General features: G+C 42.6%; 1 protein-coding gene across 2 annotated transcripts in view; it reads left to right on the top strand.

The window, feature by feature from the left end:
* Window positions 1–2,065: 2,065 nt before the first annotated feature.
* Window positions 2,066–26,740, top strand: part of RASSF5 (Ras association domain family member 5) — a 117,722-nt gene continuing 93,047 nt past the window's right edge. Inside the window, exon 1 of one of the 2 annotated variants that reach the window (XM_048496187.1) lies at window positions 2,066–2,794. In XM_048496187.1, coding sequence (XP_048352144.1) covers window positions 2,101–2,794 — 694 coding nt within the window. In that variant the 5' untranslated portion in view covers window positions 2,066–2,100. Of the gene's footprint in view, window positions 2,795–16,848; window positions 16,997–26,740 lie in introns of those variants that run through there. The other variant, XM_048496188.1, reaches the window with a different exon arrangement.

Consider the following 26,740-nt stretch of genomic DNA (forward strand, 5'->3'; position numbering starts at 1 on the left):
TGAGGCACGTCTGCAGCTAATCATGTGTGCCTCACCTGTGCTGTGATAACCTTCAGTCATCTGCTTCCACTTCTGCTCATTTTGGAGGATACAGACGTAGTTATTAAGGCTATGTCATCCTGTTCTTTTCTGTTTGCACTAATGCAAGGTGGGGCACACCTGTGTGAGTGCTGTGCTGTTGCAAAGGCCTCCCATACAGGGCAGCACTGCCACTGGTTCATATCATATAAGCCTCTGTGCATATTCAGTGCCAAATGCATGTCAACAAGGCCTCCTTCACACAGTAGTGTGGTGCATTTCCCCACCAAAATGGATTATCTGGGTTACAGTGCTCTGTCATTGTCACACCAACATGTTTGGCTATTGCACACCATAAATTAAGAAGGACAGTTGGTTTGTATATCTGCTTTTGCTCTACCTTTAATTAGTCTCAAAGTTGTTTACAATTGCCTTCCCTTCCCCTCCCCACAACAGACACCTCCTAAGGTAGGTGAGACTGAGAGAGTTCTGAGAGAACTGTGACTTGCCCAAGGTCACTGAGCAGGTTTCATGTGGAAGAGTGGGGAAACAAACCTGGTTCACCAGATAAGAGTCTGCTGCTCTTATCCACTGCACCCCACTGGCTGCATCCACGCATCATGGGATACCATATACTGCAATAAATTGCAAATGGGCAGTCGTCCAGAAGTGGATCGTCTTGTGCATGCTAGAAAATCCAGTTGTGAATTGGTTGTGGTGGGTTTTCTGGGCTGTGTGGCCATGGTCTGGTGGATCTTGTTCCTAACGTTTCGCCTGCATCTGTGGCTGGCATCTTCAGAGGTGTATCACAGAGGGAAGTCTGTTACACACTGTGTCCAGGATAACAGACTTCTCTCTGGGTGCTTCTGCATTGTCGTGCTCGACCTGAGATCGACTAGAGTCCGACCCGAGTCCTCCGCACAGACGTAGCGTCGGACTCGTGTCTGACTCGACTCACCTCCCTCTCGCCATTGAATTTCTCGACTCTACTGGGGAGTTGAGTCGACTGGCGGACTCGGGTTGCACTCGAGCCGAAGCCGACGGAGTGCGGAATCTCCGTCACTCGACTCTGCCATGTAGCCAATCACAACTAAGTATTTCGCCCATGCGCAGAAGGGGAGACTCGTGGCGGCGCGAAAAGCTTTGGGCATGCGCAGAACGGGGGACACAGCAACCAATCGGAACGCAGCACAGGGAGGTGGTCCCGCCCTCTGAGCTCGGCTCCGGAGACACGAGTCGGCTGCTGTGCGGAGGAACGGGAGGACTCGAGTCAAGGTAAGACTCCGCCGACACGAGTCAAACCTGAGTCGACTCGTGTGTCCGGAAGGGCTCTCTGTGATACACCTCTGAAGATGCCAGCCACAGATGCAGGCGAAATGTTAGGAACAAGATCCACCAGACCACGGCCACACAGCCCGGAAAACCCACCACAACCAGTTGAATCTGGCAGTGAAAGCCTTCGACAAAACCAGTTGTGAATGATCACCATAAAGTAACAATAGTACGGAATTTCAGGATAGCCTGAATTGGCTTTCTGTCACTAGTGACAGAATTACACAGGGTCAAAGCTCTTGATGGCTTTTTACGGTGTTTACAAAGGTCCAAGTAGATGGGGCAGCAAGACTCCTGGGCCGTGCGCTTTTTATGCTGCTCCCTTTCTTCAAAGACCAGAAGTGGCGATTAAAAGCACTCTGTCAATGCCCAAATCTCTCTCCTTTCTTCCTGTGAAGCGAGAATAGGGTTGGAGGCAAAGCCCCGGAGACCTCGTTGACCAGAAGCCTTGTGAGATGTTTTGCTTCGGGAGCCAGCCTCTGAGCATGTCCAGAGTGCTTTCCCCCTGTCTGGCAGGGGAGGAATTCCACCCGGCAGTCAGGGGACCGGTCTGCCAGGGGAGCGAACGCAAGGCGGTCTACGACTGAAGCGGCCAAGGCGCGCCTCCCCGGTCCGGCTGCCTCCCGCACGCCGCCCGGTGGCTCCACCCTCTTCCTCCTCCTCCTCCTCGGCCGCCTCTGCGGGTCCCGCGGAAGAGCGCCTGCGCTGCCGGCAGGTCGGAGCTGGCCGGGCCGCCTGGGCGCTGAGCATATGGCCATGGCTTCGCCGGCCGTGGGGCAGCAGTTCCCGTACCCGCCGGTGCTGCTGGACCAGGAGCAGCAGCTCTTCCTGCAGAGCCTGAGCGCCAACGAGCGCAAGAAGATCCTCAAGCGCTCCGCTTCCAATGACATGAAGCCGCAACCCCGCCGCCGGCAGCACAAGGACTCGCGGCAGCAGCAGCAGCAGCAGCAGCAGCCCCCCGCCCTGCTGCCCCAGTGGGGCGCAGACCAGCTCCGGGCCGGCAAGGCGGGCCCCACCGGCGCCCCACCACTGCCTCTGCGCCCCGCGGCCGCCGGGAGGCACCTGGCAGAGCCGGAGCGCGCCGGGAGAGCGGCCAAGGGCAGAGCCGAGCCGCTGCCGTCGCCGCTGCTTCTGGGCGCCCGGAGCTTAGTGGCGGGAGAGGAGGAGGACGGCGACAAGGTGGCCCTTTGCCGGGAGCCTCCCGTGCCGCCCGGTCCGGCGGCCAAGCCCTCCCGGCCGGGACTGGCGCACCACCAGCGCCTGCGGCTGCGGTCCGGCGCGCCTCGCCTGCTGCCCGACGTGCGCACCATCTTCGAGCAGCCGCGGGACCCCCGAGTGCCGGAGGAGAGGGGCGAAGGGCACCGCTTCGAAGGCTTCGCCCTCTGGCCGGGCTGGTGCGACCTGTGCGGGGAGGCCGTGCATCAGAGGGCGCTGCGCTGCACCAGTGAGTGGGGCTTCTTTCCTCCAGCCTTCCCGCACCTCGCCAGGCCCTCCCCTCCCCGCAGGGCGCCCCCCCTCCCGCGCCCACGGAGGCGGCGGCGGCGGGAGACCTCCCCGGCGCTCCTGTTCTTAGGAGTGGGGCTGCGCGCGGATCTCGCCACACCGGTGCAGGATCGGCGCCTCCCGGGAAAGGTGACCCCCTTGGCCCGTAGTTCTCCCTTCCCCTTGGGATCTTCTGCCCTCTTCCCTCAATTCCAAGTGCCCCATCGCTGGCAGCGCGTAAACGGAACAGTCTCCGTCTAGCCTGCTGTGATTTGCACTCAAGCGATCCTTCAATCCCTTCTGAAGCATTTCTGCCTCTTGAATAGTAAAGCTCCTTTCCCCTCTTCCGTGTCTTTGTAGGCGAGTGATGGAACCAAAGCCAGCCCTAGCAATCTCCTCCTTGCAGGATTTCGGACCAGAGAAACTGACTAGCAGATATTGGGATGTTCCATAAAACCTATGGCCAAGGGCAGCTAACAAATGGTGTAAGGTTGTTACATCCTATCTGCATCCCGCCAAATGCACTTAAGAAATCCTGGCGGAGATGCCCGCTGCTTTATGGGAAGGCTGGTGCATGAAGTGATTTATGTTGAAGACCTGAAAGCTTTTACAATTTTCATGAGGTGTGTTGGTGTAGTTCTTCGTTTAGAGAATTTTCCCTAGCTAGATCTTAAATTATCAGTTGGTTTATGTATCCTTTGAGCACTTCTGTCTGAAACTCCCAGCATTTCTGTCAGTGAAATCTGTCACGGTGTGGCGAGTGTGTGCAAATATACATTGTTTTAGACTGCCTTCCTGTGATCTGTCTGTTCTTAACTTCTTACTCTTTTCTATCTTGGGTTCACCATGTAATCCCCTGTCAGTGGCACTCCCATTGATCTGAACTTCTGCCCAAACTTTAAACATCTTTAAACATCTTAGTTCTTTAGACGGTTGTCCTACAACTTATGGTACTTATTTGTTTGAGTGAGTGAGTAATTTTATATCTCACGTGTTGCAGTTCTGAAATTCATTAACCTTTCAAGTGGTGAATGTTTATCTCTCCCTGCTCCCTGCTCTGCCTGCATGCATTGTCCTTTAAAAATCTGTTCCATTGCTAGAGATTTGCCTTGCTGTTGCCAGCCTTTTCCCCATAGCAACATGTTAGTAAATCACTTGACAATAGGTGTCTGTTGACTTAGAACTTGTTCATGATTCTGTCAGAGTTGCTTTTGGAGTTTTTGGGTTTTTTTGTGAATGTTGTTTTATCCTTGAAAAGGTGGCATGGTGCAGAGTAGGAGATTAAAATGTATGCAGCAAATGAAGGACTTTTATGTGCAGGGCCCACATCAGAAATCCCTCAGAGCATAGTGCCATGCTCACTTTGCATATGACACATTACTTCAGACCAAATTCGAAGCTACTTAGAAAGAGATCTGAATCCTGCAGAAGATGTTTTCTATGGACAGAACTTCAGTGCTTGGAAGTAACTTCCTTTTTCGTGAAAATTTGTGCAGTCTGTGGTGTAAAAGATTTACCCAGAGGTCAGAAAGGTAGTCACTGCACATGTGTAAATAATATAGTTATTTAGCCTAGTGGTTGGATAAATGTATGTTTCCCAGTGAGTCATGTGTTTCCTAGAACTCTGTCTTGCCTAATAAAAGTTTCATGTTTCAGTGCTGATTTGACATTCCCCTTTGGGTTAGCTGCAAACTATTTTGCTTGGTATAGTAGTTGAAAATTACAGTAAAGAAGCAGTAAGTGCCACATTTTATTCATTCAGAGCTGCTCATAAGAGCTACATACGTTGAGAGAGTGGTAATGAATTGTGTAATTCTGTTGTGCACTGCCCAGAGCCCTTCGGGGGAGGGGCGGTATATAAATTTAATAGTATAATAAATAAATAAAGTCATATTGACATAGCATCTAACTCTTTGTGTAGCACAGTTATGTTTTGAATATGCACATCACAGTTCATTTTCTACCTGTGTGCAGATAGTCTCATAGGAAGCATCAGTGGTTTAGGTACCTTGTTTCATCTTGGTCCATGGCATACAAGAGCTTTTTATAAGTATGGAATTTTTTTAAAAAAATCCCATTATTACTTGCTTGGTAGTGGAAAGTGCCATCAAGTTGCAAGTCACTTTATGGCAACCCTGTAGGGTTTTCAAGGCAAAAAGCAAATAGACTTCAGGGGTTTGCCATTGCCTGGCTCTTCATAGCAACTCTGGGCTTCCTTGGTGGTCTCCCATCCAAATACTAACCCGGACTTTACCTTGTTTAGCTTCCAAGATCTTTTAAGGTCAGATTAATCTGGGCCATGTAGGTCAGGGTAGTGTGTGTTAGGACATAATAGATATTAACTTTCAAGTGCCACAAGACTCCTTTTTGTTGTTTCATCAACAGACTAACATAGTTATCTCTCTTTTAAAAAATGCTTGAAATGCATCCTTTTTGTTTACCCCAGAAGGGTTTTGGATGGCCATGAAACACTAATTGGTATGTATGTCGCATATTTAACTGCACCTGGTAGGCCAATATTATCATCTTTACATTACTGATGTGGTTTGGGGAGCTGAGGTTAAGAAACTGGGGCTTGGGTTAGCTAAATCTGTCTGGTAAACTGATAATGATGACAGGGTTCAAACTAGTAACTTTCAACTCCATCACTTCATCGCTATGAATTTTAATATCACATGTCATTAGAAAAAGGGGGAGCTAGGAACATTTTTGTCTTCCCTGGGAGGGGGATAGAAGAAAGCTCACTGTGCATTTTATAAACAACTTTGAATCATCCTGCTTACTTGTTCCTGTGTATAGTATTTTGTTTAGGAACATCCAGTGCTGTTAATGTGGTCAAAGCAGTAATCAGTTTTCACCACTTTAGGATTTCACACCTTTTCCTTTTATATTTGATAGTCCTGGAAATGCAGCTTCCAAAAGTGATAAATGACATTTTCCCATGACAATTATTCTAATGACTTCCCTCTGTTCTGTTCACTGAGCATTCATGACACTGAACTTGGAAGTCCTCTTAATTAGCACATGCTCTTAGGTTTCTTGGGAATTAAGGGCACAGAAATAGCAATATTGGAACCAATCAAACTCACCTTTCCCAGTTGGTTATCATGCCAACAATTGGGGGGTGGGCGTGTCTGTCAATTTATGAGTGTCATAAGGATTGTACAAAGTTTTTGTTTCTCATTCCTCCAAAAATTCTTAACTTTGCCAGGGGTTTTACTATTGCAGCATAATGAATAACTTTTTATGAGGTGTTGGACAAGAGGTTACTGAATGGTAGCTTTTAACTTATAATCTAAGACATGCATACTCCGTGTGTGTGTGTGAAAAGAGAAAATGAGGAAGGAGAGGCAAGAAACACCATCCCACTAATTTGCCTCAAACTCCCCTCTCGGTGGAGGGCTGCAAATCTTAGTTGATTACTTGGGATAGTTAATTGAACAAAACCTATCAGTGCAGATTAAAATTTCACTTTCAAACCCTTGTGTGCTGTTGTGCATAGCACCCAGATTTTCTAGCTCATTGCTGCCTGATGCAAAAGATGCACAGAGATTACTTTTCCTTTCAGCTTGTATCTATGGCTGTCTGATAAAGTGTGAAGGAAGTTCTTGGCATCAGCTATCAGGAAAGAATTGGGCCCTCAGTTTTTACATCCATGTTCTGTTCATGCTTGTTCAGAGGAAGTATGTTGATTGTCATTGAGTTTAGGGTTCTAGCAAAGCATGTGCCTCAGTTGGGAGAGACTGTAGCTCAGTGGCAGGCACATCCTTGCATGCAAAACGTCCAGGTTCAAATTTCTCCTGTGAAAGGGCTGAGCCGAGGGAGTTGCTGTACCTCTGGCGCATTCCGTACATGCAGAATAATGCACTTTCAAACTGCTTTCAGTGCTCTTTGAAGCTGTGCGGAATAGCAAAATCCACTTGCAAACAGTTGTGAAAGTAGTTTGGAAATGCATTATTTTGCGTGTGTGGAAGGGGCCTCCGATTTGACATCACTGAACTTAAAAACCAATGGCTCTGATTCAGTATAACGCAGTTTCATATGTTGGTACCTTAACCTGTAGGAGAATGAAGACGTGTTCTTTAGATAGCGATAGAGCCTGCTAGTGTGGAGAATGCTGCTCAATCAGCTTTGCAGTGTCCATGTTTGGCAAATGCAAGATCTGGATCTGGTCTGAAAGCTTGACAGCATTGCAGTTTGTTCTCTGCATCACAGGAGAGCTTTCCGTTCTTGTAGCCAAGTATTCTTTTGCTGACCTCTCTCATGAAATTAGCCCAGTTTCCTGATTCTCACATTTGGACTTTTGCCGAAATTCATACTCAGTTAAATATGTCTTGCTGTGATAGATACGCAAGAGAGCAAACAAGAATTGCAACTCTTCTTGCAGAGGCATTTGAGATTGAAGAGCAATTGAAAGAGACAGCGATTCCTATTGTTTCCGCTGCATCACATTAAGGCTTTAATAAGGTGATATTGTGCACAGCCCTATCATCAGTGATTTGGCTGTAGTCATATGTCAGAGTTGGTCAGCTGTATGAATCACCTGTCCTATCTGGATCAGGTGGACAGTACCACTAGCTCATTGGTTTGCTGTTACATGTTGGAAGTGTGGGGCACTTGAAAAGGAACTAGATAATGCATCCTCATGATGAATGGATCTCTCCTGCACAGCTGGTTAAATGTGGATGAGTTTGTACACTCCTTTCTTAATAGTAGTTGTTCTGAGATCAAATTCATGTGCATCACAAGGCTATGAAGTCGGTGACCATAGACAGCAAGTATAGCATAGTGGTTAAGGGAATGAGCTGTGAACCAGGAAATTCTAGTACAAATCTTATTTTTCCTCTCTTCCCCATTGTGCTCCTTGGAGGACCACAGCAAAAGGCATAAAGGGACTGGACAGACACAACATTATCCTGGATTCACTGTTAAAAGGCTCACAGACCTTTTAACTTGGACCCAAAGTTTATAGTTAATGGGAATTCTTATTTGGGTTGCCTTTATAAATGATGTTAAACTTGGGTTCCTTTAATAACTCCTTTTTCTTGTCAATTACATGCAGAAACTTGGCCACAAAGCCACATTTTCAGTCTTGGGTGTATAATGAAACAGTCCATGCTTCTTTAGAAAGGAGTATGTATTTAGTGCCAAATACCATAACTAATTATCCTCATTCTCTAGATTGATTGAATGGTTGCTGTCTCTTTTTTTTTCTTTTCTGTTTCTGGACAGAAGTGGTGCAATGTGCTGAGCCCTAAGGGGATTTTGCCTGGGTTTTTTAATGGGAACTAAAACATTTTTTTAAAAAATAAGATGCCTACATTGGGAAACACCCCTTTTAATGCCATTTTGTCACTTTACAGGTACTCCCTTTCCAAACAATATCTTTGGGTGGATTCCTTTTAGTTTTTATTCTCAATTTAAAGCTGGGTGTGTGCTGGCTGGAGAGCACTTGTGTCCCACAGATGTCAGGAATGCAAATGCATAATTTCCTGGCAGAAGCTTCCTCATGCTTGTTGAGGGAGTTTTTACTTTTTCAAAATGATTGTTCATGTAAGATGCATTGGCATAAGATGTTGAAGAAGTCAATGAATGCTCCAGTATGAATGCCTGTGTGCTCACAACAGCAATGAGAGTGAACTGAGACTCCTTGCCATGTGGATGTTTTCTTAGGCTCATTCCGCACATGCAGAATAATTCACTTTCAAACTACTTTCAGTGCTCTTTGAAGCTGTGCGGAATAGTAAAATCCACTTGCAAACACTTGTGAAAGTGGTTTGAAAACGTATTATTTTGCGTGTGTGGAAGGGGCCTTAGTCTGTGAAATTAGAATAAAAGCTTTTTCTCTTTTCACCTAAAAGAAGATGGGATAGTGTGGTGTGTGTGTGTGTGTGTGTGTGTGTGTGTGTGTGTGTGTGTGTGTGTGTGTGTGAGAGAGAGAGAGAGAGAGAGATATCAAGTTCTAATAATCCATTAACAGTCAGCTACACAAAGCAGTACCTGCTGACAAGGTAACACCAAGCGAGTAAATTTCAGGTGCTTTAAAAAAGAAACTGCTAATATTTCTGTGCATATTGAGGATTTTTACTTGGCACTCTTGTGGCTCAAATAATCAATCAATGTGCAATCAAGTGGTTGCATATGATCTGTTTTTATTATTATTTTAGGAATTAATTGAGAAGCACTTTAACACCCACTTGCAGGAAGTATTGTTGTATCAGTCAGAATTGTTCACACAAAAGCTGCTTTACACTGCTGTATGGGCTTCTTGTCCTGAATTGCTAGAGCTGAACCAAATTCCCTTGTCATTGTAAACTTTGTGAGTTCTACTATGTTATTAAGATAATATGTTCAGAGGAACAATAATTGAAACATTATTGATACTCTCTTGCATGGCCACATTGCTGCGATTAATTATTTGTCCATGGTTTTTTACTTTACACACCACTGGACAGACAAATAAAATAAAATTGAAAACATAAAAACACCCATTGGAATTCTTCTTAAGAACTATAGTAAGTGTCCCTGAAAAATTATATAGTTTAAAATTATATTTAAATGTAATGCAAACAAGTTGAAGTCAATACTCATCATCAGTTTCATCATCTATTGCCGTGGTGGCGAACTTTTAGCACTCCAGATGTTATGGACTACAGTTCCCATCAGTCCCTGCCAATTGGCCATGCTGTCAGGGGCTGGTGGGAATTGTAGTCCATAACATCTGGAGTGCCAAAGGTTCGCCACCACTGATCTATTGGATACTTTGCATTCAAGCTTGCTTTCCTTAAAACAAACAAACTAGAACAACAAATAAATTATCTTGGATGTCAAGCATTATAAATATGACACAATAGGTGATATTTATTATGGTACACATTCAGGATACTTATCCTGTGAACCAATCAGCATAATCATGTACTTTTGTTTAATTCTGGAGAAACAATGAATTTGATCCTACAGATTTGTCCCATCTACCCCCACATGCTCCTGCAGTGTCAGTTGTTTTCTGTGGATATAATATGTGTCCGTGTAAGATTGTCTTGCATCAGCTGAATACCCTTTGTGCTGGAAGAAAAGCAGGTACATTGCTGACAGAACAAAATGGCAGGATCTTCTCAGTAATTAGCAGCTTTTGCTTCTGGAAGATTATTTTAGGCCATTTAGTCTACAAGTAAATATATTGAGGGAGCAAGAGCTCTTTGTTACACAGTGGCTCCCATAAGCAGGTATAATTTTTGTAGTACTAAGGAGCCTACATGGCCTACATGACTATAGATTTCATATTACACTCCTGGTTAGCAACAAGTTTTATATTAAGCAGATATGTTTTGATTCACAGGGTAACTTATGTATAACACACACACCCCTAAAAAAGAAATATGTGAATTACAGAGTTGGGGTCTTGATTTAAATTTCCTATTTTTTTGTTAATTTAAATCATGGTTTAAATCAGGCACCCCAAACTGCCCATGGACACCAATGGTGTCTGCCAACACCTTCCCTGGTGCACACCAAACATTTTTAGAAAATGAGAAAGGTCAGGTGGGACTTTTCTCCAGGAGAGCTTTTAGGTTGGCTGTGCAGATTTTAAACAGCATTGCTTTGGCAGCAGCTGCACCACAGCACAAAGGTTATCACAACATGAATTAAGTGTCTGTCTGTTTATATATATGTTAATTTTAAAAGGCATCCTGTTCAGCAGAGCTTCTGCCTGGCATATTGAAGAGTTACAATCACAGTTATGCAAACCTCATGCCCTGACATTTTGTGGTTGGCTCTACCTCTTTTGGCAGCCATTTTGTAGTTGTGCCCACCACCGTTTGACAGAATTCCAAAGGTGCTCATTGGAACCAAAAGTTTGGTTTAAATCAACACAGCTGTGTCAATCATTAAAAAGGCCAAGGAAGGGAAGTTAAAGTACATTTGAGAACTTTTTCTAGGTGACCAAATTAAAACAAAGAATGATTTACTTTTCTAAAATGGCTAAGAACCTGAGAAATCTTGCTTTTTATTCCAGTGGTATACTGGTTCAATGACTTGTAGGGTTACAGTAAATTAAATATGCAATCCGGTAATTGACAGAACATCTCTTCACTTTTTTAATGAAAATGTCTTTACTGGGTAGGAGGCCTCCATTTTGAGACTATCAGTGGAGATTTAAACTAAATGCACGCTACTCCTGCCTCTCCAGCTGATTGAGCTATCAGCCATCAGTATACTTTGAGCTGGTGCAGCTGTTCCTATGTATGCCTTTATACACTGTAAGGTGTTACTATAAGTAACTAAATGTTGCTGGTTAGCATTGCCACAGCTGTAATATTGGAAAATGTAAGCATAACCTCCAGAGGAGGAGGAAAGGCTTGAATTTCAATTTTTGTGTTGTTTTTGGTAACCTGTGGCTGAACATTTGGGCTATGGTTTAAAGTGAACAAAACAATTATCAACTTGAAATAGTACTCAAAATCAAAGAACAGGTTCTCCATGGGCATAATCTTTAGTCTTTCTCATCTTATGTAATGCTTGCCTCTTTTCCCCTGCCCATTACTGTTCACCTTTTCTTCTTTCCTGGTTTATGTGCACACATGATTGTTCTCCCCCTTAGCAGTCCCAGATGGCCAACCAGCCAAGTGTGACCACTGCAGTTTTGAGCGGCTTTAAAATAATGATTGCATCGTTTGAGTGTCTCTGGAGCCTTGCAATTTTTTTTGCAGTCTAGCCACAAAGCAGGTGGTGACACAGCCTGTCTTCCACTGGAATCTCAGTCAGGTGGCAGAGTGATAATTAAAGGACACCCAGCAAACCTTTGCTGCCAAATATAGCCAAGAGAGAAATCCCTCCTCCTCCTGCCTTATCACAAGGAAATCTGTGTGCAGTTCATTGGAGGAGAGATTTATGGAATGCGTAACGCCAGAATCTATGCTCAAAATAACGTGTGGGACATTCATGGAAAGCAGGTGTGGACTGCACCTGCTCACTGAGAAGTTAGCTTGTGGTTACAGAAATTGAGTTTAGCACTTAGAAATTACCCACTCAGAATTTTGAGTGTGTCTGCCAATCGTTGATCTCCATTTGGATCACCACCTAATCAGGGAGCCCCCAATATTGTTAGAACTGCAAAGAACAGCTCCTGATGTGGATACAGCATTTAGGTGTCAACTGGGAGGCAATGATATGTAGTGTGAAGGTGCTTCAGAACCAAATGGCAAGAAGGCATGCAGTTGAAGTGGCTTCTCTGTCTGTCCCACTGTGTTGTGTATCAACCTACCTACCCAGCTTCTTTTCTGACACAATTTCTGAAGGCAGAAAACCAATAGGTGCAATTTAATCCTCAATGAATCTTTATGATAGGAAAAATTACAAAGCTCCTATCAAGAGGAAAAAGGGATAAAATACTGTCTGCATCTCCCCACTGCCTATCACCTGAAGCAGTTGGTTGGTTCCCATCAGGGTTGGTTTTCTAGTGGTGCCATAGAAGTACCCACTGCAGGTGGTTTAGTGAAGAGTGTACAGAAACACCACAGGGATTCAGCTGCCTCCCAGCTGTCAACAAGTGAGGCAGTGAACTTTACCTCTTAAATCTGTGCTGCTGCAGTGGCTAGGCTTGGACTGAGCCACCAGCAGCACACGAGGAAGGAATTGGTGTACATTGCTTTGGATGACCCTGAAACCTCCCTGAATCCTGTTGGTCCAAGTGCCATATGAACATCAGGTGAATGACCACCTGGCAGTTATGGCACTAACTTCTGGTTTACTGGTTGTCAGATTTAAGCTTTCAATTGTCCTGTGCATTTTAAGTGTTAGAATAAGGTCTGGGAGGTTTATGTTCAAACCCAAGTTCAGCCATAAAATTTGTTGGGTGAATTTGGTCCCATTAATCTCTCAGCCAAGTCTGCCTCACAGGGTTGTTGTGAGGATAAAACATGACAGACTGAGGCAACTGAGTTTGAATCCCTACTCTGTCCCTAACTGCTTGCAACCTGGGCTGCCAGCGAGAGACTTCCTGCCATGGCGGAGACCAGGAGACTCAGTTGTGAGGATAAAGTGGAGGAAAGAATACAATGTCTAAGCTTCTTTGGGTCCCCATTGGGGAGAAAAAAAATAGAATATAGATAACTAACTATAAAAATAACGGCTACAACTTTGGTCTCTTCAGTGCTATGATGAGAAAAACTGTATCTAATCCAAATTGCCCATTTGCACTGCTCAGCAGGTGAAAGGAAGTGTTCTTAGTTTCTCGACCTGGCAATCCTGCAATGTATTAATTTCTCTTTCTACCTCTTTTTAGAAATCTGATAATTCTTTAAAAAATAGTGGAATTATGTATCACAATTGGCCTATAGAATTGGTCTATAGAAAAAATACCTAAGACTGTACTGTCCTTATAACATTACATCATCCTTCATTCAGCAAATCCACTACAACCATTTTCCAACCCTATTTATTTTATTGAGGGTTATTTCTTTTTAACTAACAGGAAGTACCTGCCTGAGCTGGTATGCTTAGTTTCTTTGTGGTTACCCTTATAAGGAAGTGGTGGAATTAACATCACTTATCCCTGTGATTCATAGAACTTTGTAAATTTTTAATCATCTCTGTATGTTTGGTAAGTGTTTAAGGTAGCTCATTCCTTCAGTGGGTGTGGACATTTTTTGGACCAATGCATTTCAGTAAATGCTGGGGAAGTCTGGAGCTTCTTGTTTTCTATATTTATTTATTCATCTGATTTTTTATCGTGCTTTTCCTTGGTGCAGCAAGGTCAGAGAGGCTCACAACAGTGTAGAAACAATACAATTACAATACATAAAATTATAATAAACAATAATATGATAACACATATAAAGATGGCGTTTGGTATAACCAATGAAGGAACAGCTCAGAAAGTTCCTAACCCTGTATCTTAAAACAGATTGAGTATGACTAAACAAGGGAAGGGGAAAAGAGTATTGAATTTGGGCTCCTTCTTAAGTATTAGTAATTAACTTTAAGTATCTTTCAGAGGTTGAGGTGTATGTGGCTGTATCTCCACCCCCCTTGACTTATTTTGGTAAGTCTTGGAACTGTTGAGTCTCTTCATTTCAGTATATTGCTCATATGACAATAGCAGGTTATATGAACCTGAACATTGAGAAAAATATGACAACGCTTTTACTGTATTTACTTGGCAGAATGTAAAAGCCCTCTATTCTGATTTCAAAGCTTTTAGTAATCTTGTGTTCATTTCAGCAACAATAGTAAAGTGACATTGGCAGCATGTGGATTAGTCCATCATGTTTGTTTGCTTGTCCAAATACAGGGTGAAGACTCAAAAATCATCACAACTGTATTATTACATGTTGTTTTTACATTTACTGAAGCTTTGGCTAGCAGCAGAAGGAAGCTTTCCTGATCCTTGTTTTTGAAATTACAAGTGGTTCTAGTGGGTTGCCGTTGTCAGCCGTCAAGCTGACAATACATAAAAATAGGATCAGATTTCTCGCATGATGGTGATCCTGTGGAAGTCATTTTATATAATGTGGAATTCATTTTATATAATTGAGATAATTCTATTGTCTATTTTCATGACAATGGATGTCAATGGAAGGCTAAAAATAGAAATCAAAAAGGTATGGTGGAACTCAAATGGAAAAGCAGTAAACAAAACTTTCCACACCATGGCTATTGTAAAGTGCAAACTAAGTGCAAAGGTTTAATCATGTGGAAAAGTGCTTGCACATATATGTAAACACCTTTACTTGTGATTAAATCTTTGCACTTAGTTTGCACTTGCCAACAGCCATGATGTAATACATTTTGTTTATTGCTTATCAGTGGAAGACTGACACCAGTAAGCTTGTCACTTCTTAACTAGAAACAAATTGTAACCTAGTCACTTATTATTTTTGACCACACTGTTCGTTAGAGATTGCATTTATCTTCTGAGACACAGAAGTCTTAATTTTCCTTCTGAGCTTTCAAAGATGATGATTGTGGCATTCCTAAAAGTGAGTCCTCCAGAAATTGAAGAGATTAAGTCTCACGGGTGTGGTAGTGACGATTCCAGTGGAAACAAATTAGGTGAGCTCATGGAGGAGCAGACTTGAGCTGGGGAGACTTTGGTTTCCATATTGAATTGTGCCATTTTGAATTGCCCATCCAACATTCTGGTAGTCTCATTCTTTGTCTTGTGGCAAGGCATGTGTGCTCAGTTACAGTCCAATTTTGGGCAAGTTGCAATCTCCCAACTGAATCTATCTCTTGGAGTTGGTGGGGTGAAGTATCCTGAACCTCATGTATTCCTTGGAGGATGAATGGGATACAAGTATGATATTTCCCAACTTGAACTGAAAAAGTGGTCACAGGCAAAGGATGATCTTAAAATAAGTAAACAGTGCTTCTGTGAAAGGTCTAATGACTGAAGCATGTGGAACCTAAAGATCTTCAACTGTCTTAGTCTACTACTCTGAAAAGTAGGGATAGTTAATTACTGAGAAAAAGGAGGAGGAGGAGATTGGATTTATATTCCACCTTTCTCTCCTGTAAGGAGACTCAAGGTGACTTACAAGCTCCTTTCCCTTCCTCTCCCCACAACAGACACCTTGGCTCATTCCGCACATGCAGAATAATGCACTTTCAAACTGCTTTCAGTGCTCTTTGAAGCTGTGCAGAATAGCAAAATCCACTTGCAAACAGTTGTGAAAGTGGTTTGAAAATGCATTATTTTGCGTGTACGGAAGGGGCCCTTGTGAGGTAGGTGGGGCTGAGAGAGTTCTGAAGAACTGTGAAGGTCACCCAGCAGGAATGTAGGAGTGCAGAAACACATCTGGTTCACCAGATAAGCCTCTGACACTCAGGTGGAGGCATGGGGAATCAAACCCGGTTCTCCAGATTAGAATCCACCTGCTCTTAACCACAACACCACTATACCACGCTTGAGCTGTATATTAAAAACAACATTTATGAAAATTGCCAAGACTACAGATTTTATAACAGGAAAGTGGTTTTTACTGTGATTTATAGACCTTTCCAGATTTCTTCTCCAGGACAGACAGTATAGCCCATAGCCCTTACTAATCCACCCATGCATGCTGTTGTCCCACTTAGTGTTCCTAATATCAGTAAATCATGCTTCCCACTTTCATATTACCAACTGCTGCCCCTGGGAAACAGCAGTTTGTGACCAATGAGAGTAGAATATTGTGATGTGTTTGTAGATGATTTTTGTGTTGCACTTGTGATAGATGTCTGTGATGTAAGACTTGGGTATGTTGCTAGGTGTTTCCATGTTGAACAGTGCCATTTTGAATTGCCCATCCAACATTCTGGTAGTTTCATTCTTTGTCTTGTAGCAAAGCATGTGTGCACATTTCCAGCAATTTATCAACAAACATGACTCTTTGTGTTCCAATTCATGTTTTGGGAGAGGTATGATGGAGAGAATATCAAGTCATACAGCTAGTGCTAGGACACTCCCCCCCCTTCATTGGCTTGTGTTTGTGAATATAGTTAATAGTCTGTCATAACAATTATTAATATCCCCCAAAGATGGAGAAATCTGTTATTTACCAGATTAAGATTACCTGTTTAACTTTTGGCTAAAGTGAAACAGGTATAAGCTTGACTTTGGATTGACCTACTAGCAGAAAGTGTTTGGGACTCCAAGGTTATTAGAAAGAGACTTTGAAGAGAAAGGCATGGCATCTGGTCTCCCTCTGTACTGTAGTCTCTTCCGCTAGGTTTCTTTATCTTATCAGACAAAAAGCCCTAGAAATAGAAAGTTTTCCATGAGTTAGCAGCAGCCCTGGCAGTTTCTAGACTATGGAATACATTTTCTATTGCTTTTGTTTGAGAAAATACAGCAACCACCAAAGCGAACTGAAGTGCAAATTAACACTGTATAAGGAAGATTTTGATTCTGAAACATAAATAACTTGCAATGATAAATACATGTACTGCTTCCAATAACATTCCGCATTTGAGCACGGTCTACTTGCCTGGATTGCTTGTGCCCAGAGAAGCTATTGATCTTCTGTTAGAAGAATGACTGAAGGGAAAGCAGATACTGTAGCTTGCTTCGGACTAGTAACAAAGAGAATCCGCAAGATCTTCAGGCATTTCCCTAAGTCTAAATCATGGTCTGAGGATCTCCAAGTCAAGAGCCCTAGCAGGCAAGTCTTGTGGACTAAAGGTAGGTAGTAACTATTTGGATAGATTTATGTGCCATTTCTAGCATTGAGCTACTAAAAGATACAGGGCAGTAGCTTCTGATTAAAATGGATAGAGTGGGGATGACAATCTGCCTTGCAATGTATGTGAGAGAGAACATGATGAATAACTTTTCTAACTCTAATAATAGTTTTTGTAAAGCTCTTAATAGTAATGATTTTTAAAAAAAATTTCCATCAGAATACAAATATTAAAAATAAATATCAACATAAATATTACTAGCATAATTGATCTGACATCAACAGATATCAGAATTCTTAACATCGCCACCTAATACTTATCAATCAAATTCCCAAAATTCATTATCCAAAACTGTTCATTAATCAAACCATAACCCCATGCTATATCAGGCAGAATTTATTAAATTTCTTTTTTTGCTTTTGATGGTGTAATTTATTTTTGAGATGATTAGTCCAGTCATGTTTAGTGTGAGCTGAAGATGGAATATATTACTGCAGAACTAATGTTGTGCAGCATAATGAAAACACTCCCATTCCTGTGGCTTTTGTGATAACAAGCTGCTTTTACAGGCTAAACTTTTAAATCTGCTTCTTAAGGAAGAATTTTCAAAGCATAGTTTTGGTGGTTATGTAGGCTGTGTTTGCCAGTTCATATGAATGCAGATAGGAAAATAGACTTTTGGTAGATGTGAGGTTGTTAATGTATACACAAGTTTTCTGAAGTTTCATTTGCTACTGAGACATCTGAGGAATGTAAAAGGCCCAAAAATAGTGAAGAAAGGCATGTTTCTGGACTCTGTCTTACTGCTCAGGCTTGTGGCATCCTTGTGGATTTTTCAGCAGCACATATAGAGCAAAGGTTGATTTCCCTCCCTTTGGGTGGTCTTGAGCTGGAGAATCCATCTTAGTTTCAAAAGGACAACCTTCAGTTTTCTAAAAAGTTAACAAGGAGCCTGTAAAAGAAATCATAGAATCTCTTGAATACTGTAGGTTGAGGTTACCATGTTTGGACTCGGGAAGTTATATACGTCTTCATGTGGTTGAGAACTTTTGAGGGGCAGAAAGATGCTTGGGACTTCATAAAAGTTAGGGAGGTATGCCCCATATGCAGGCATGCAATTGTAAAGGTTTTTAGGTCACCTGTTATGTTTTCAGAATTTCTATTAACGTTGCCTTGACTCCGTTTTATTACTTCTTGCTAGTTTTTGACTCCGTTTCTTAGTTCCTGCTAGTGATGCAGCTGGAGAGTGGTCTGACTGTAATATTCATATGTCTTTAGAAACATCCTATGACCTTCTTAAAGACAGTATTCTGCCACTGCTGACGGCATGAAATGGGAACTGGCTTATTGTTTGAAACAGCAAGCCAATTCAATAGTCATTTCCCTTGTTCATTTTTGCTTCTGAATATGAGAAGGGGTTATAGATTTAATAAAATCAATCAATCATAGATAGCACAACTAAGGTCAGCAGGGTGGCTGTTATCCAGTGGTGTCCAGCTGGTGCTCTCTAGTATAAAGCTGTAAGGGTTTTCACTTACTAACTTGGATTTTAGGGTTTTTTAAAATAAGTATGGTGATTGTTTCATTGTCCTTGTGATTGAAATTCATCATGTTAAGTCTTTCGCATTGTTTCAATTGATGAGCATGAGAACATAACATTCTTCCAGCACTTGGTCATTTGTCATTCTCAGGAACACTGCTTGATTATATCTGTTATTTCGTAGCAATCTGGTGCATTTCAAAACCCAATGATTGTTCTTTCTGAGCTCCTTTCATAAGCCAGAACCGTGACACTCTCAGAAAGGATGTCTCCTTAGGCTAGAGGTTTTGTTAATTTAGTTTTTATGTGTGCCATGTTGAAACAGAATTATACCTGCCACAGTGCTACAAAGTGGTTGGATTAGGATCTCTGCTGTGGAATCCCCACTCTGCCACTTGCTGGGTGACCTTGAGTCAGTCTCATGCTCTTAGCCTTCCTCGCAGGATTGTTGTGAGAATAAAATAGAGGCTGAGAATGAGGTAAACCATTTTGAGTCTCCATTGAGAAGAAAGCCAGATGTGTATATTAAACAAGTAATAATAAAAAGTTGTTTCTGTAAGTCCTCCTTTCCAGTGTGTCCTAGACCACAACTTTTAAATAGACAACTGTACAGAAACATTAGCTTTTTAAAAATATTGTGCCCATGCTAGTTCTGCATAGTTTAAATAGCTTTTGCTGCTGCTGTCCAAATTAACATTTTGTTTCTTGTTGCTGTAATAAACATTGAGATCTTCTGAATGACCTTATTCTCTAGCTTTCTATAGAATATATCCTTCTTGTGTGTGTATATTTGCTGAATTCTGACAGTATCACAAGGCAGTAGTCTGATCAGGGTTTTTTTAACTGGGTGTGTGTAGCATGTTTGGGTGTTGAAGAAGTCTGATGAAAAAACTTCTCATTGTTCTGCTAGAAATTACACTTCAATGTCTTCCTGTTCTTTCCTACATGCTTCAGTTCATCTGTCCCTCTTCCAATAGCTCTTTGTGACCAGGTCACATGGCTTTCATCCTAAAGCTGAGTTAAGTTTCTAAAATTAGTTTTCCTGAAGTGATTATGCCTCTTCAGAAGGTGATAGTGACCACAGGAGGGTTGTTCTTAATCCTGTAAAAGAATGCCTAATGGCTGTAGATCTGATCATTGACATGGGAATGGAAATGTTAGGTTCCTGTCAGGAGAGACACACAGGTCTTTAAGTAGTCACAATCATTACGGGTTAAGGATGAAAAAGATGAATTTCAAATCAGTGTCATTTTCTTCATCTTGTTAGTGCATTCTGGTCCAGAGCTGAGAACAAGTTTTTAAAGACTGTAGTTCTGAAGGCCATTGAAATTATGAATGTAGTAGTCCTTTTTATTTTCTTTTTTTACTTCTAAAACAATAACTCTCTTCTTGTAGCTAGGGATAAATGTCCCCGATATAGTAAATGGGATTCTGAACACTTATGGTGCATCTGCAAAAGAAGAATTTTCCCCAGCTTTTTCATTCGCATGTTAGTACAGTTTGTATATGTTGATTACGGTCACTGTGTATATAGGGGGATCATACAAAAATAAAGTAGAGCTCCATTAATTTCGTCTGGAGTCTCACAAAACTGTCATTGAAATGAGAGATTCTGAACTGGATCAGTCTTGAAGCAATACATTTATGCCACATGATGCTTCTCTGTAATTGTGAGGGAATCTGACATGCCACATCCTCAGAAATTTTTTTCTTATTGCTGCACCAGCCCATTTAATGTGGTGTAATGGTTAGGGTATCAGACTATGATCTAGAAGACCCATGTGCAAGTGCCAAGCCTGCCATGAGGCTTACTAGGTGGCCTAGGGCCTGTCATACTCTTTCAGCCTAGCCCACCTCACAGGATTGTTGTGTAGATAAAATGGAGGCAGGAAGAATAATGTATAGCACCACGAGTTCCTTAGAGGAAGAGCAGGATAAAATGCACTTAAATGAACAAACTTCAGATATGCATTTAAAGGGAGAAGGGAAAATTGCCAGTAGCTACAGTCCTGCCTGATTTAATGTCTGGCAAATCCAGCCTTGTACAGGGCTTGTTTGGGAGGTGAAATTAGTACTGAAAGCTGATCAGAGTTTTGAACCATTCCCCCTCTTCCACTAATTGCTAAAAAAAACCCTCAAAATGATTTTTTTTAAATTAGAGAAAAAATATAGTATGTACTTCCTTTTTAAAAACTATCTTTGTGCCTTTAAAAGATGAAGAACAGTATACCCTAATGCTAGGTCCAGCCTAATATGAATTAACTGCTTGGAAAATACTTGCTTTTGGGAAATTTCACATCTGACTTTGCTGAACAGGGTCTTGAACATGCAGAGTGATTTTGGATGAGAAGGAAATTATGGAAAGATTTTGCACATCCAGGCTCTAAATACCTTCATAGACATAAGAGCACAGGAGAGAAATAGTAAATTTGGTTAAGGCAGCTAAAGTTCTGGCTTTCATTAATCTAGAGAAAGTGGCTTTGGGCTGTTTGTGCATTTTACTTGAATTGTAGGTGACAGGAGGTAAAGATAAGAGCATGAACAAAATGTCACCTTTTGAGCTCCTTGACACTAACATGGTACAGAGATAAAGATAAAGATATGGAGTCTCTTATCCATGAGCATCATAAGAACATACGAAAGAGCCTTGCTGGATCAGACCAGAGTCCATCTAGTCCAGCACTCTGCTACTCGCAGTGGCCCACCAGATGCCTTTGGGAGCTCACATGCAGGATGTGAAAGCAATGGCCTTCTGCTGCTGTTGCTCCCAAGCATCTGGTCTGCTAAGGCATTTGCAACCTCAGATCAAGGAGGATCAAGATTGGTAGCCATAGATCGACTTCTCCTCCATAAATCTGCCCAAGCCTCATTTAAAGCTATCCAGGTTAGTGGCCATCACCACCTCCTGTGGCAGCATATTCCAAACACCAATCTCGCGTTGCGTGAATAAATGTTTCCTTTTATTAGTCCTAATTCTTCCACCCAGCATTTTCAATGTATGCCCCCTGGTTTTAGTATTTTCAAAAAGTGAGAAAAATTTCTCTCTGTCAACATTTTCTACCCCATGCATAATTTTATAGACTTCAATCATATTCCCCCTCAGACGTCTTCTCTCCAAACTAAAGAGTTCCAAAACTGCAGCCTCTCCTCATAAGGAAGGTGCTCCAATCCTTCAATCATCCTCGTTGCCCTTCTCTGCACTTTTTCTATTTCTTCAATATCCTTTTTGAGAACATAGTACTCCAAGTGCAGTCGCAGCACTGCTTTATATAAGGGCATGACAATCTTTGCAGTTTTATTATCAGTTCCTTTCCTAATGATCCCCAGCATAGAGTTTGCCTTTTTCACAGCTGCCATGCATTGAGTTGACATTCAATTAAGACTCCCAAATCTCTTTCCCGGTCTGTGACTGATAGGACTGACCCCTGTAGCGTGTATGTGAAGTTTGGATTTTTTGCCCCTAGGTGCATCACTTTACGTTTTGCTACATTGAACTGCATTTGCCATTTCTTAGCCCACTCACCTAATTTATCAAGGTCCGCTTGGAGCTCTTCACAACAGCCTACATAATTTGGTACCATCTGCAAACTTGGCCACCTCGCTACCCATCCCTACTTCCAGTCATTTATAAATAGGTTAAAGAGCACTGGTTCCAAAACGGATCCTTGGGGGATACCACTCCCTACATCTCTCCATTGTGAGAACTTCCCATTTACACCCACCCTTTGCTTCCTGTTGAGCATCCATTGAGCATGGACTTTCTCCTGTTTCCCTCCCACTGCAGCCTGAAACACTCCTGGCCCTCAGAAGCAGCATTTGGGGCTGCAGCAGGAGGGGGAAAGGTAATTTATGTTCTTTAGTTAGAAATGTTTTCATCTGCAGAAATGTTTTGGTGGATTCAAGCCAGAGTATTGTCAGGGAAGGACTGTAATTGCTTTTAAGTATCTTGTGCTTAATGGAATTTCAGCTCTCTTCAATAGGAATTTTTTAATATAAGCAACAGGGAGAAGGGGGGTAGCCAGTAATGAAACTGATAAGGCTTTCCCTGTTAGCTTGTCGGTTTCATCAGTCAACAGAAAAGAGAGAGGTGAAGAAAAGCTCTATGGTGAAACTGGCAAGGCTTTCTCCCCCGCCCTTATACTTTGGGAGGAGAAGTAAAAATGTGTAAAAGCCTGTCTGACCTGTGAGGGTCAAATGAGTAAAGAATTTAACATGTTTCATATAGCGCTCACTTGCCCACAGTGACACAAAAAACCAAGGAAGGTTGACATGCCTTCTTACAATGTCATCAGCTAATTTGAAAGAAAAAAAGCCAAATTTCTTTAGAACTGTTTTTCCATCTCCTGCACAAGCACAACATGAAGGGCACAAGCACAACATGAAGGGTGGTGATGGTGGTGTTGGGGACACACTTTTAATTGGCAGTTGCTATATCATTACAGCACAATAACTAGCTATTGCCTCAATCTACAAGCTCCTTTGAATTCCTAGCTCCCTTTTGTAAACAATAAATAGCAAGGCATTTTGGGAAGTGGCACCTATGAGAGCTGCCTTAGGTTTGCTTGAGAGTTATTTGGCACAATAAGCTTTTGGAGCCATTGGGTATTTGTGATCAATGTGATGAAGGGAAGAATGTTGCTATGTGTTTCCGTGCTTTCTAAAAGGAAAAAGCCGTTAATGTTGCACGAAGGCCAGGAAGCTCATGTGAGGATGACTGAGTATGCAAACTTGAAACATTTTATTGCTAGACTTGGGCATTGCACACTCTCACTTGTGCTGTAAAACTCTGCATTTGTTACGCGAAGAGATGAATAATGCATAATGGCATGCATATGGAGGAGAGAGGAAGAAGCAGACTGCAACAGCAATGCAGTATTTTTGATTTAAAAGAGTCTCAAATAATGGGGAACTTTCACATCTGGAATCGAGGCTCTTTTCTTCCCCAAATATCAGGTAGATCTTCCTGGTTTAGGTGGAAAATATCTATTAGCTGTCATGTCTTGCTGCTACCTGTCTGGGACCATAGCATCCCTACCTTTTTATAATCGAGAACTTGTTCCATTAGTATTGAAAAGGAGGCAGCAGCATATATCCAAGTACTCTGCAGAAGTGCTGAGATTGTAGACGGAAAAAAATAATAATTTGCATCCAAATCAGTGTCACGTGTTTGTGATTGAAAGCTTAGTTGGCAAGTTAGCTTTTTCATAAAAGGAAAGGGATGTGTAGGGAAAAGTCACATATTCCATCATTATATTATACTAGCGGGGCCCGGCCACGTGTTGCTGTGGCAATTGTCCTCATCACAGTCCGCAACCCACACAGATGTCCATGCAGGTCCAATGATCCGCAGCATAGCCTTTTGGGGTGGTCAAATGGAATCTCTCTTTCCCTTTTCAATTCACATTGTTTTATGGTGGTGTCTTGTTTTTTTAGTATAAGGTAACCCTTTCCATTCCACAACAGAACTGTCCAGAGTGTGAATCCCACTGTCCATGAGGCTGGTTGACACGCACAGTCCTGGCTTGGTAAGGCAGAACTGGGGCAAGGAGGCTATCCCAGTCAGGCAGCAGAGGCAGGGTGGTGAGGCGCTCAGATCGAGGCCAGCTCTCTGGGTTTTTAAAGGGCCACGTGCAAAAGAAGCAGAGCCAGTAGTGTTGGTTCGCCCCCACCCCGCGGATTTTCTTAGAAGAAAAAGGCAAACTCCAGTTCGCTTTTAGTAACAGAGAGCTGTGGCGACTATGGGTGAGGAAGTGGGTAAGTGGTGGTTGGATGTGAGAGAGGGCAGAGTGAGGTGTGTGAGGATGAGCTGGATGTGTATGAAAGTATGTGTGTTATGTGGTAGCAGTGAGTGAGGCACAGAGAGTGAAAGTTACCTGCGTGTGAGGGGGGAAACCCCACCTGGTGTCTCACACGGCAAAGTGTGTATGTGTTTCACTTCCAGTTGTATTACCTAACAGTGTTAACCTATTTACTGTTTTCACTGCTCATCTCTGCCGATCTGTGTGAACATTCTAAGCCCTCATACCAAGTCCTCAGGCCACGGACAGACAGGCTGCACCAACATTCTAAGGGTGACAGTTAAACACAGCCAGCTTCATGGCCTGGTGCTCCCAGAAAAAGATGTTTTACCTGGCTCAGGTATGGACTTTCGGCGATTTGAAGGTCCGATTACCTGCCTGCTACAGGGAGGAACGTCATGTGAAAATTTGGGGGCGATCCATCCAGCCGTTTCGGCGTTAGGGCGTGACTAACAAAGTCACTGTTAGCTTTTTATATATATAGATTTCCCAGATTGAGTGCAGTGTGGTTTCCGTTGCACAGGTGGGAGTTTAAGGCCGGTGCATTCTAATGCACTGATCATTTTAAGTTTAGATTGTGAGCAGCCTATTCACAGCTGTATAGCAACCATAATTCAGTGAGCATTGTGGATAGCTTTACTTCCTTTCAGATCCCAAACAAACCCATTGTTTAATTAAGCTAACAATTACTTGTTGATTGTCAAAACTCTATCTGGGTTGGATGCAGCAGTCTGCCCATACACCCTGGCTCTTCTTCCCACTTCCCACTTCTAGCAGTTTTTTCTGACCCTGTGGAAAGCTGATTTTGCTCATCTCTCTCCTTTCACTTCAGCCCACTGACCCAGTAGCTGCTACATCACAAGGAGCCCACAGCCCTACAAATCATCTTCCCCAAGATTAGAATGCACTATTGAGGGGTGGGAGGAAAGCTGAGAAAATCCATTACTTTCAACATCCTGCACTGATAGACACTTGGATATATTTGTTTAGAGATACCTCAAGCCAGGATCTGAAGCTGGTTTATTCTCTTCAAATAATCTTAACTGTGATTTCATGTGAAGTATGAATGTGGATATCTTCACTTGCTCCCTGATGTCACTTCAGGTATTTCCTAGACTTAAGTAGTCAGTTGTCAGGAACATCTCAAAATGGATCTATGTCCACTTGCCATGCTGTCATGGAGCTGATGATGCAGCAACAGTCTGCTCTTAGATAAGCTCCACAGTGCAGGTAGGATGCCAGCCAGGTCCCTGCACATAAAGGTTGAGATGTTTACTGTTTACAAAAGAGAGGTGCGAACTCAAAGGAGCTTGTAGATTGAGGCAATAGCTAGTTATTGTGCTGTAGTGATCTAACAACTGCCAATTAAAAGCCCCCCCCCCAAAAAAAAAACCCCCCTCATGTGGCAAGTGTCTGGTGACCATGGGAGCAGGGGGCTGTGGCAAGAAAGGTGCAGGAAACTGCAATCTGGAGACTCTTCTGACACTGTGAATTTACATTGCATTTGTTGTTTTCTGTTTTGGTTTTGACAGACCCTAACTCAGTGGTGGCGAACCTTTGGCACTCCAGATGTTATGGACTACAATCCCCATCAACCCCCGCCAGCATGGCCAATTGGCAGGGGCTGATGGGAATTGTAGTCCATAACATCTGGAGTGCCAAAGGTTCGCCACCATGGCCCTAACTGATTAAAATTAGGGGAGCACCCTGCATTCAGACTGAACCTTGGTTTCAATCTATTTCTGAACCAAGCTGTCAAGTATCTCTTCTGTTCAAAAAAGACAGACACTTTTGAAATCCAAACGGGCACAAACTACGATGTAATATGATGCAAACTTGCAAAAACTATGATGGGATCAAAACTTGCACATGGTTAAGTCTTTGTAGAAAGCCTTTTTCTGTTATGCTCTGCTTCTGTTCTGCATTACTCAGTTTGGGCTTTTACACATGTGTGAACTTCTTTGCATTGAACGTGCATTCCCTTCAGGTTTGAATTTTGGTTAAGCAAACGTTTTCCTTTCTTTGCAGTCACCATGCCCTCAGGTCGTGTGACTTTTTCTCTCCCTTGGCAGGGAAAGCGAAGGAGATCCATATGAGTTAGGCTTTCTTTGGGTTTTCTCACTCCTCCTTGCCTTTTCCTGCCCACACCACAGCAGTCCCTCCCACTCTTCTGGCCACCTTTCAAAATGGTCAGAAGGATTTTTAAAAAATTAATGTTGACATGAAATTGACATGGTGTAGTGAAGTAATTCTAGACCAGTGGTTCTCAACCTGGGGGTCGGGACCCCTTTGGGGGTCGAACGACCCTTTCACAGGGGTCGCCTAAGACTCTCTGCATCAGTGTTCTCTATCTGTAAAATGGATAAATATTAGGGTTGGGAGTCACCACAACATGAGGAACTGTCTT

Source organism: Sphaerodactylus townsendi, linkage group LG05 (assembly GCF_021028975.2).
Source record: "Sphaerodactylus townsendi isolate TG3544 linkage group LG05, MPM_Stown_v2.3, whole genome shotgun sequence".
Taxonomy (NCBI): Eukaryota; Metazoa; Chordata; class Lepidosauria; order Squamata; family Sphaerodactylidae; genus Sphaerodactylus; species Sphaerodactylus townsendi.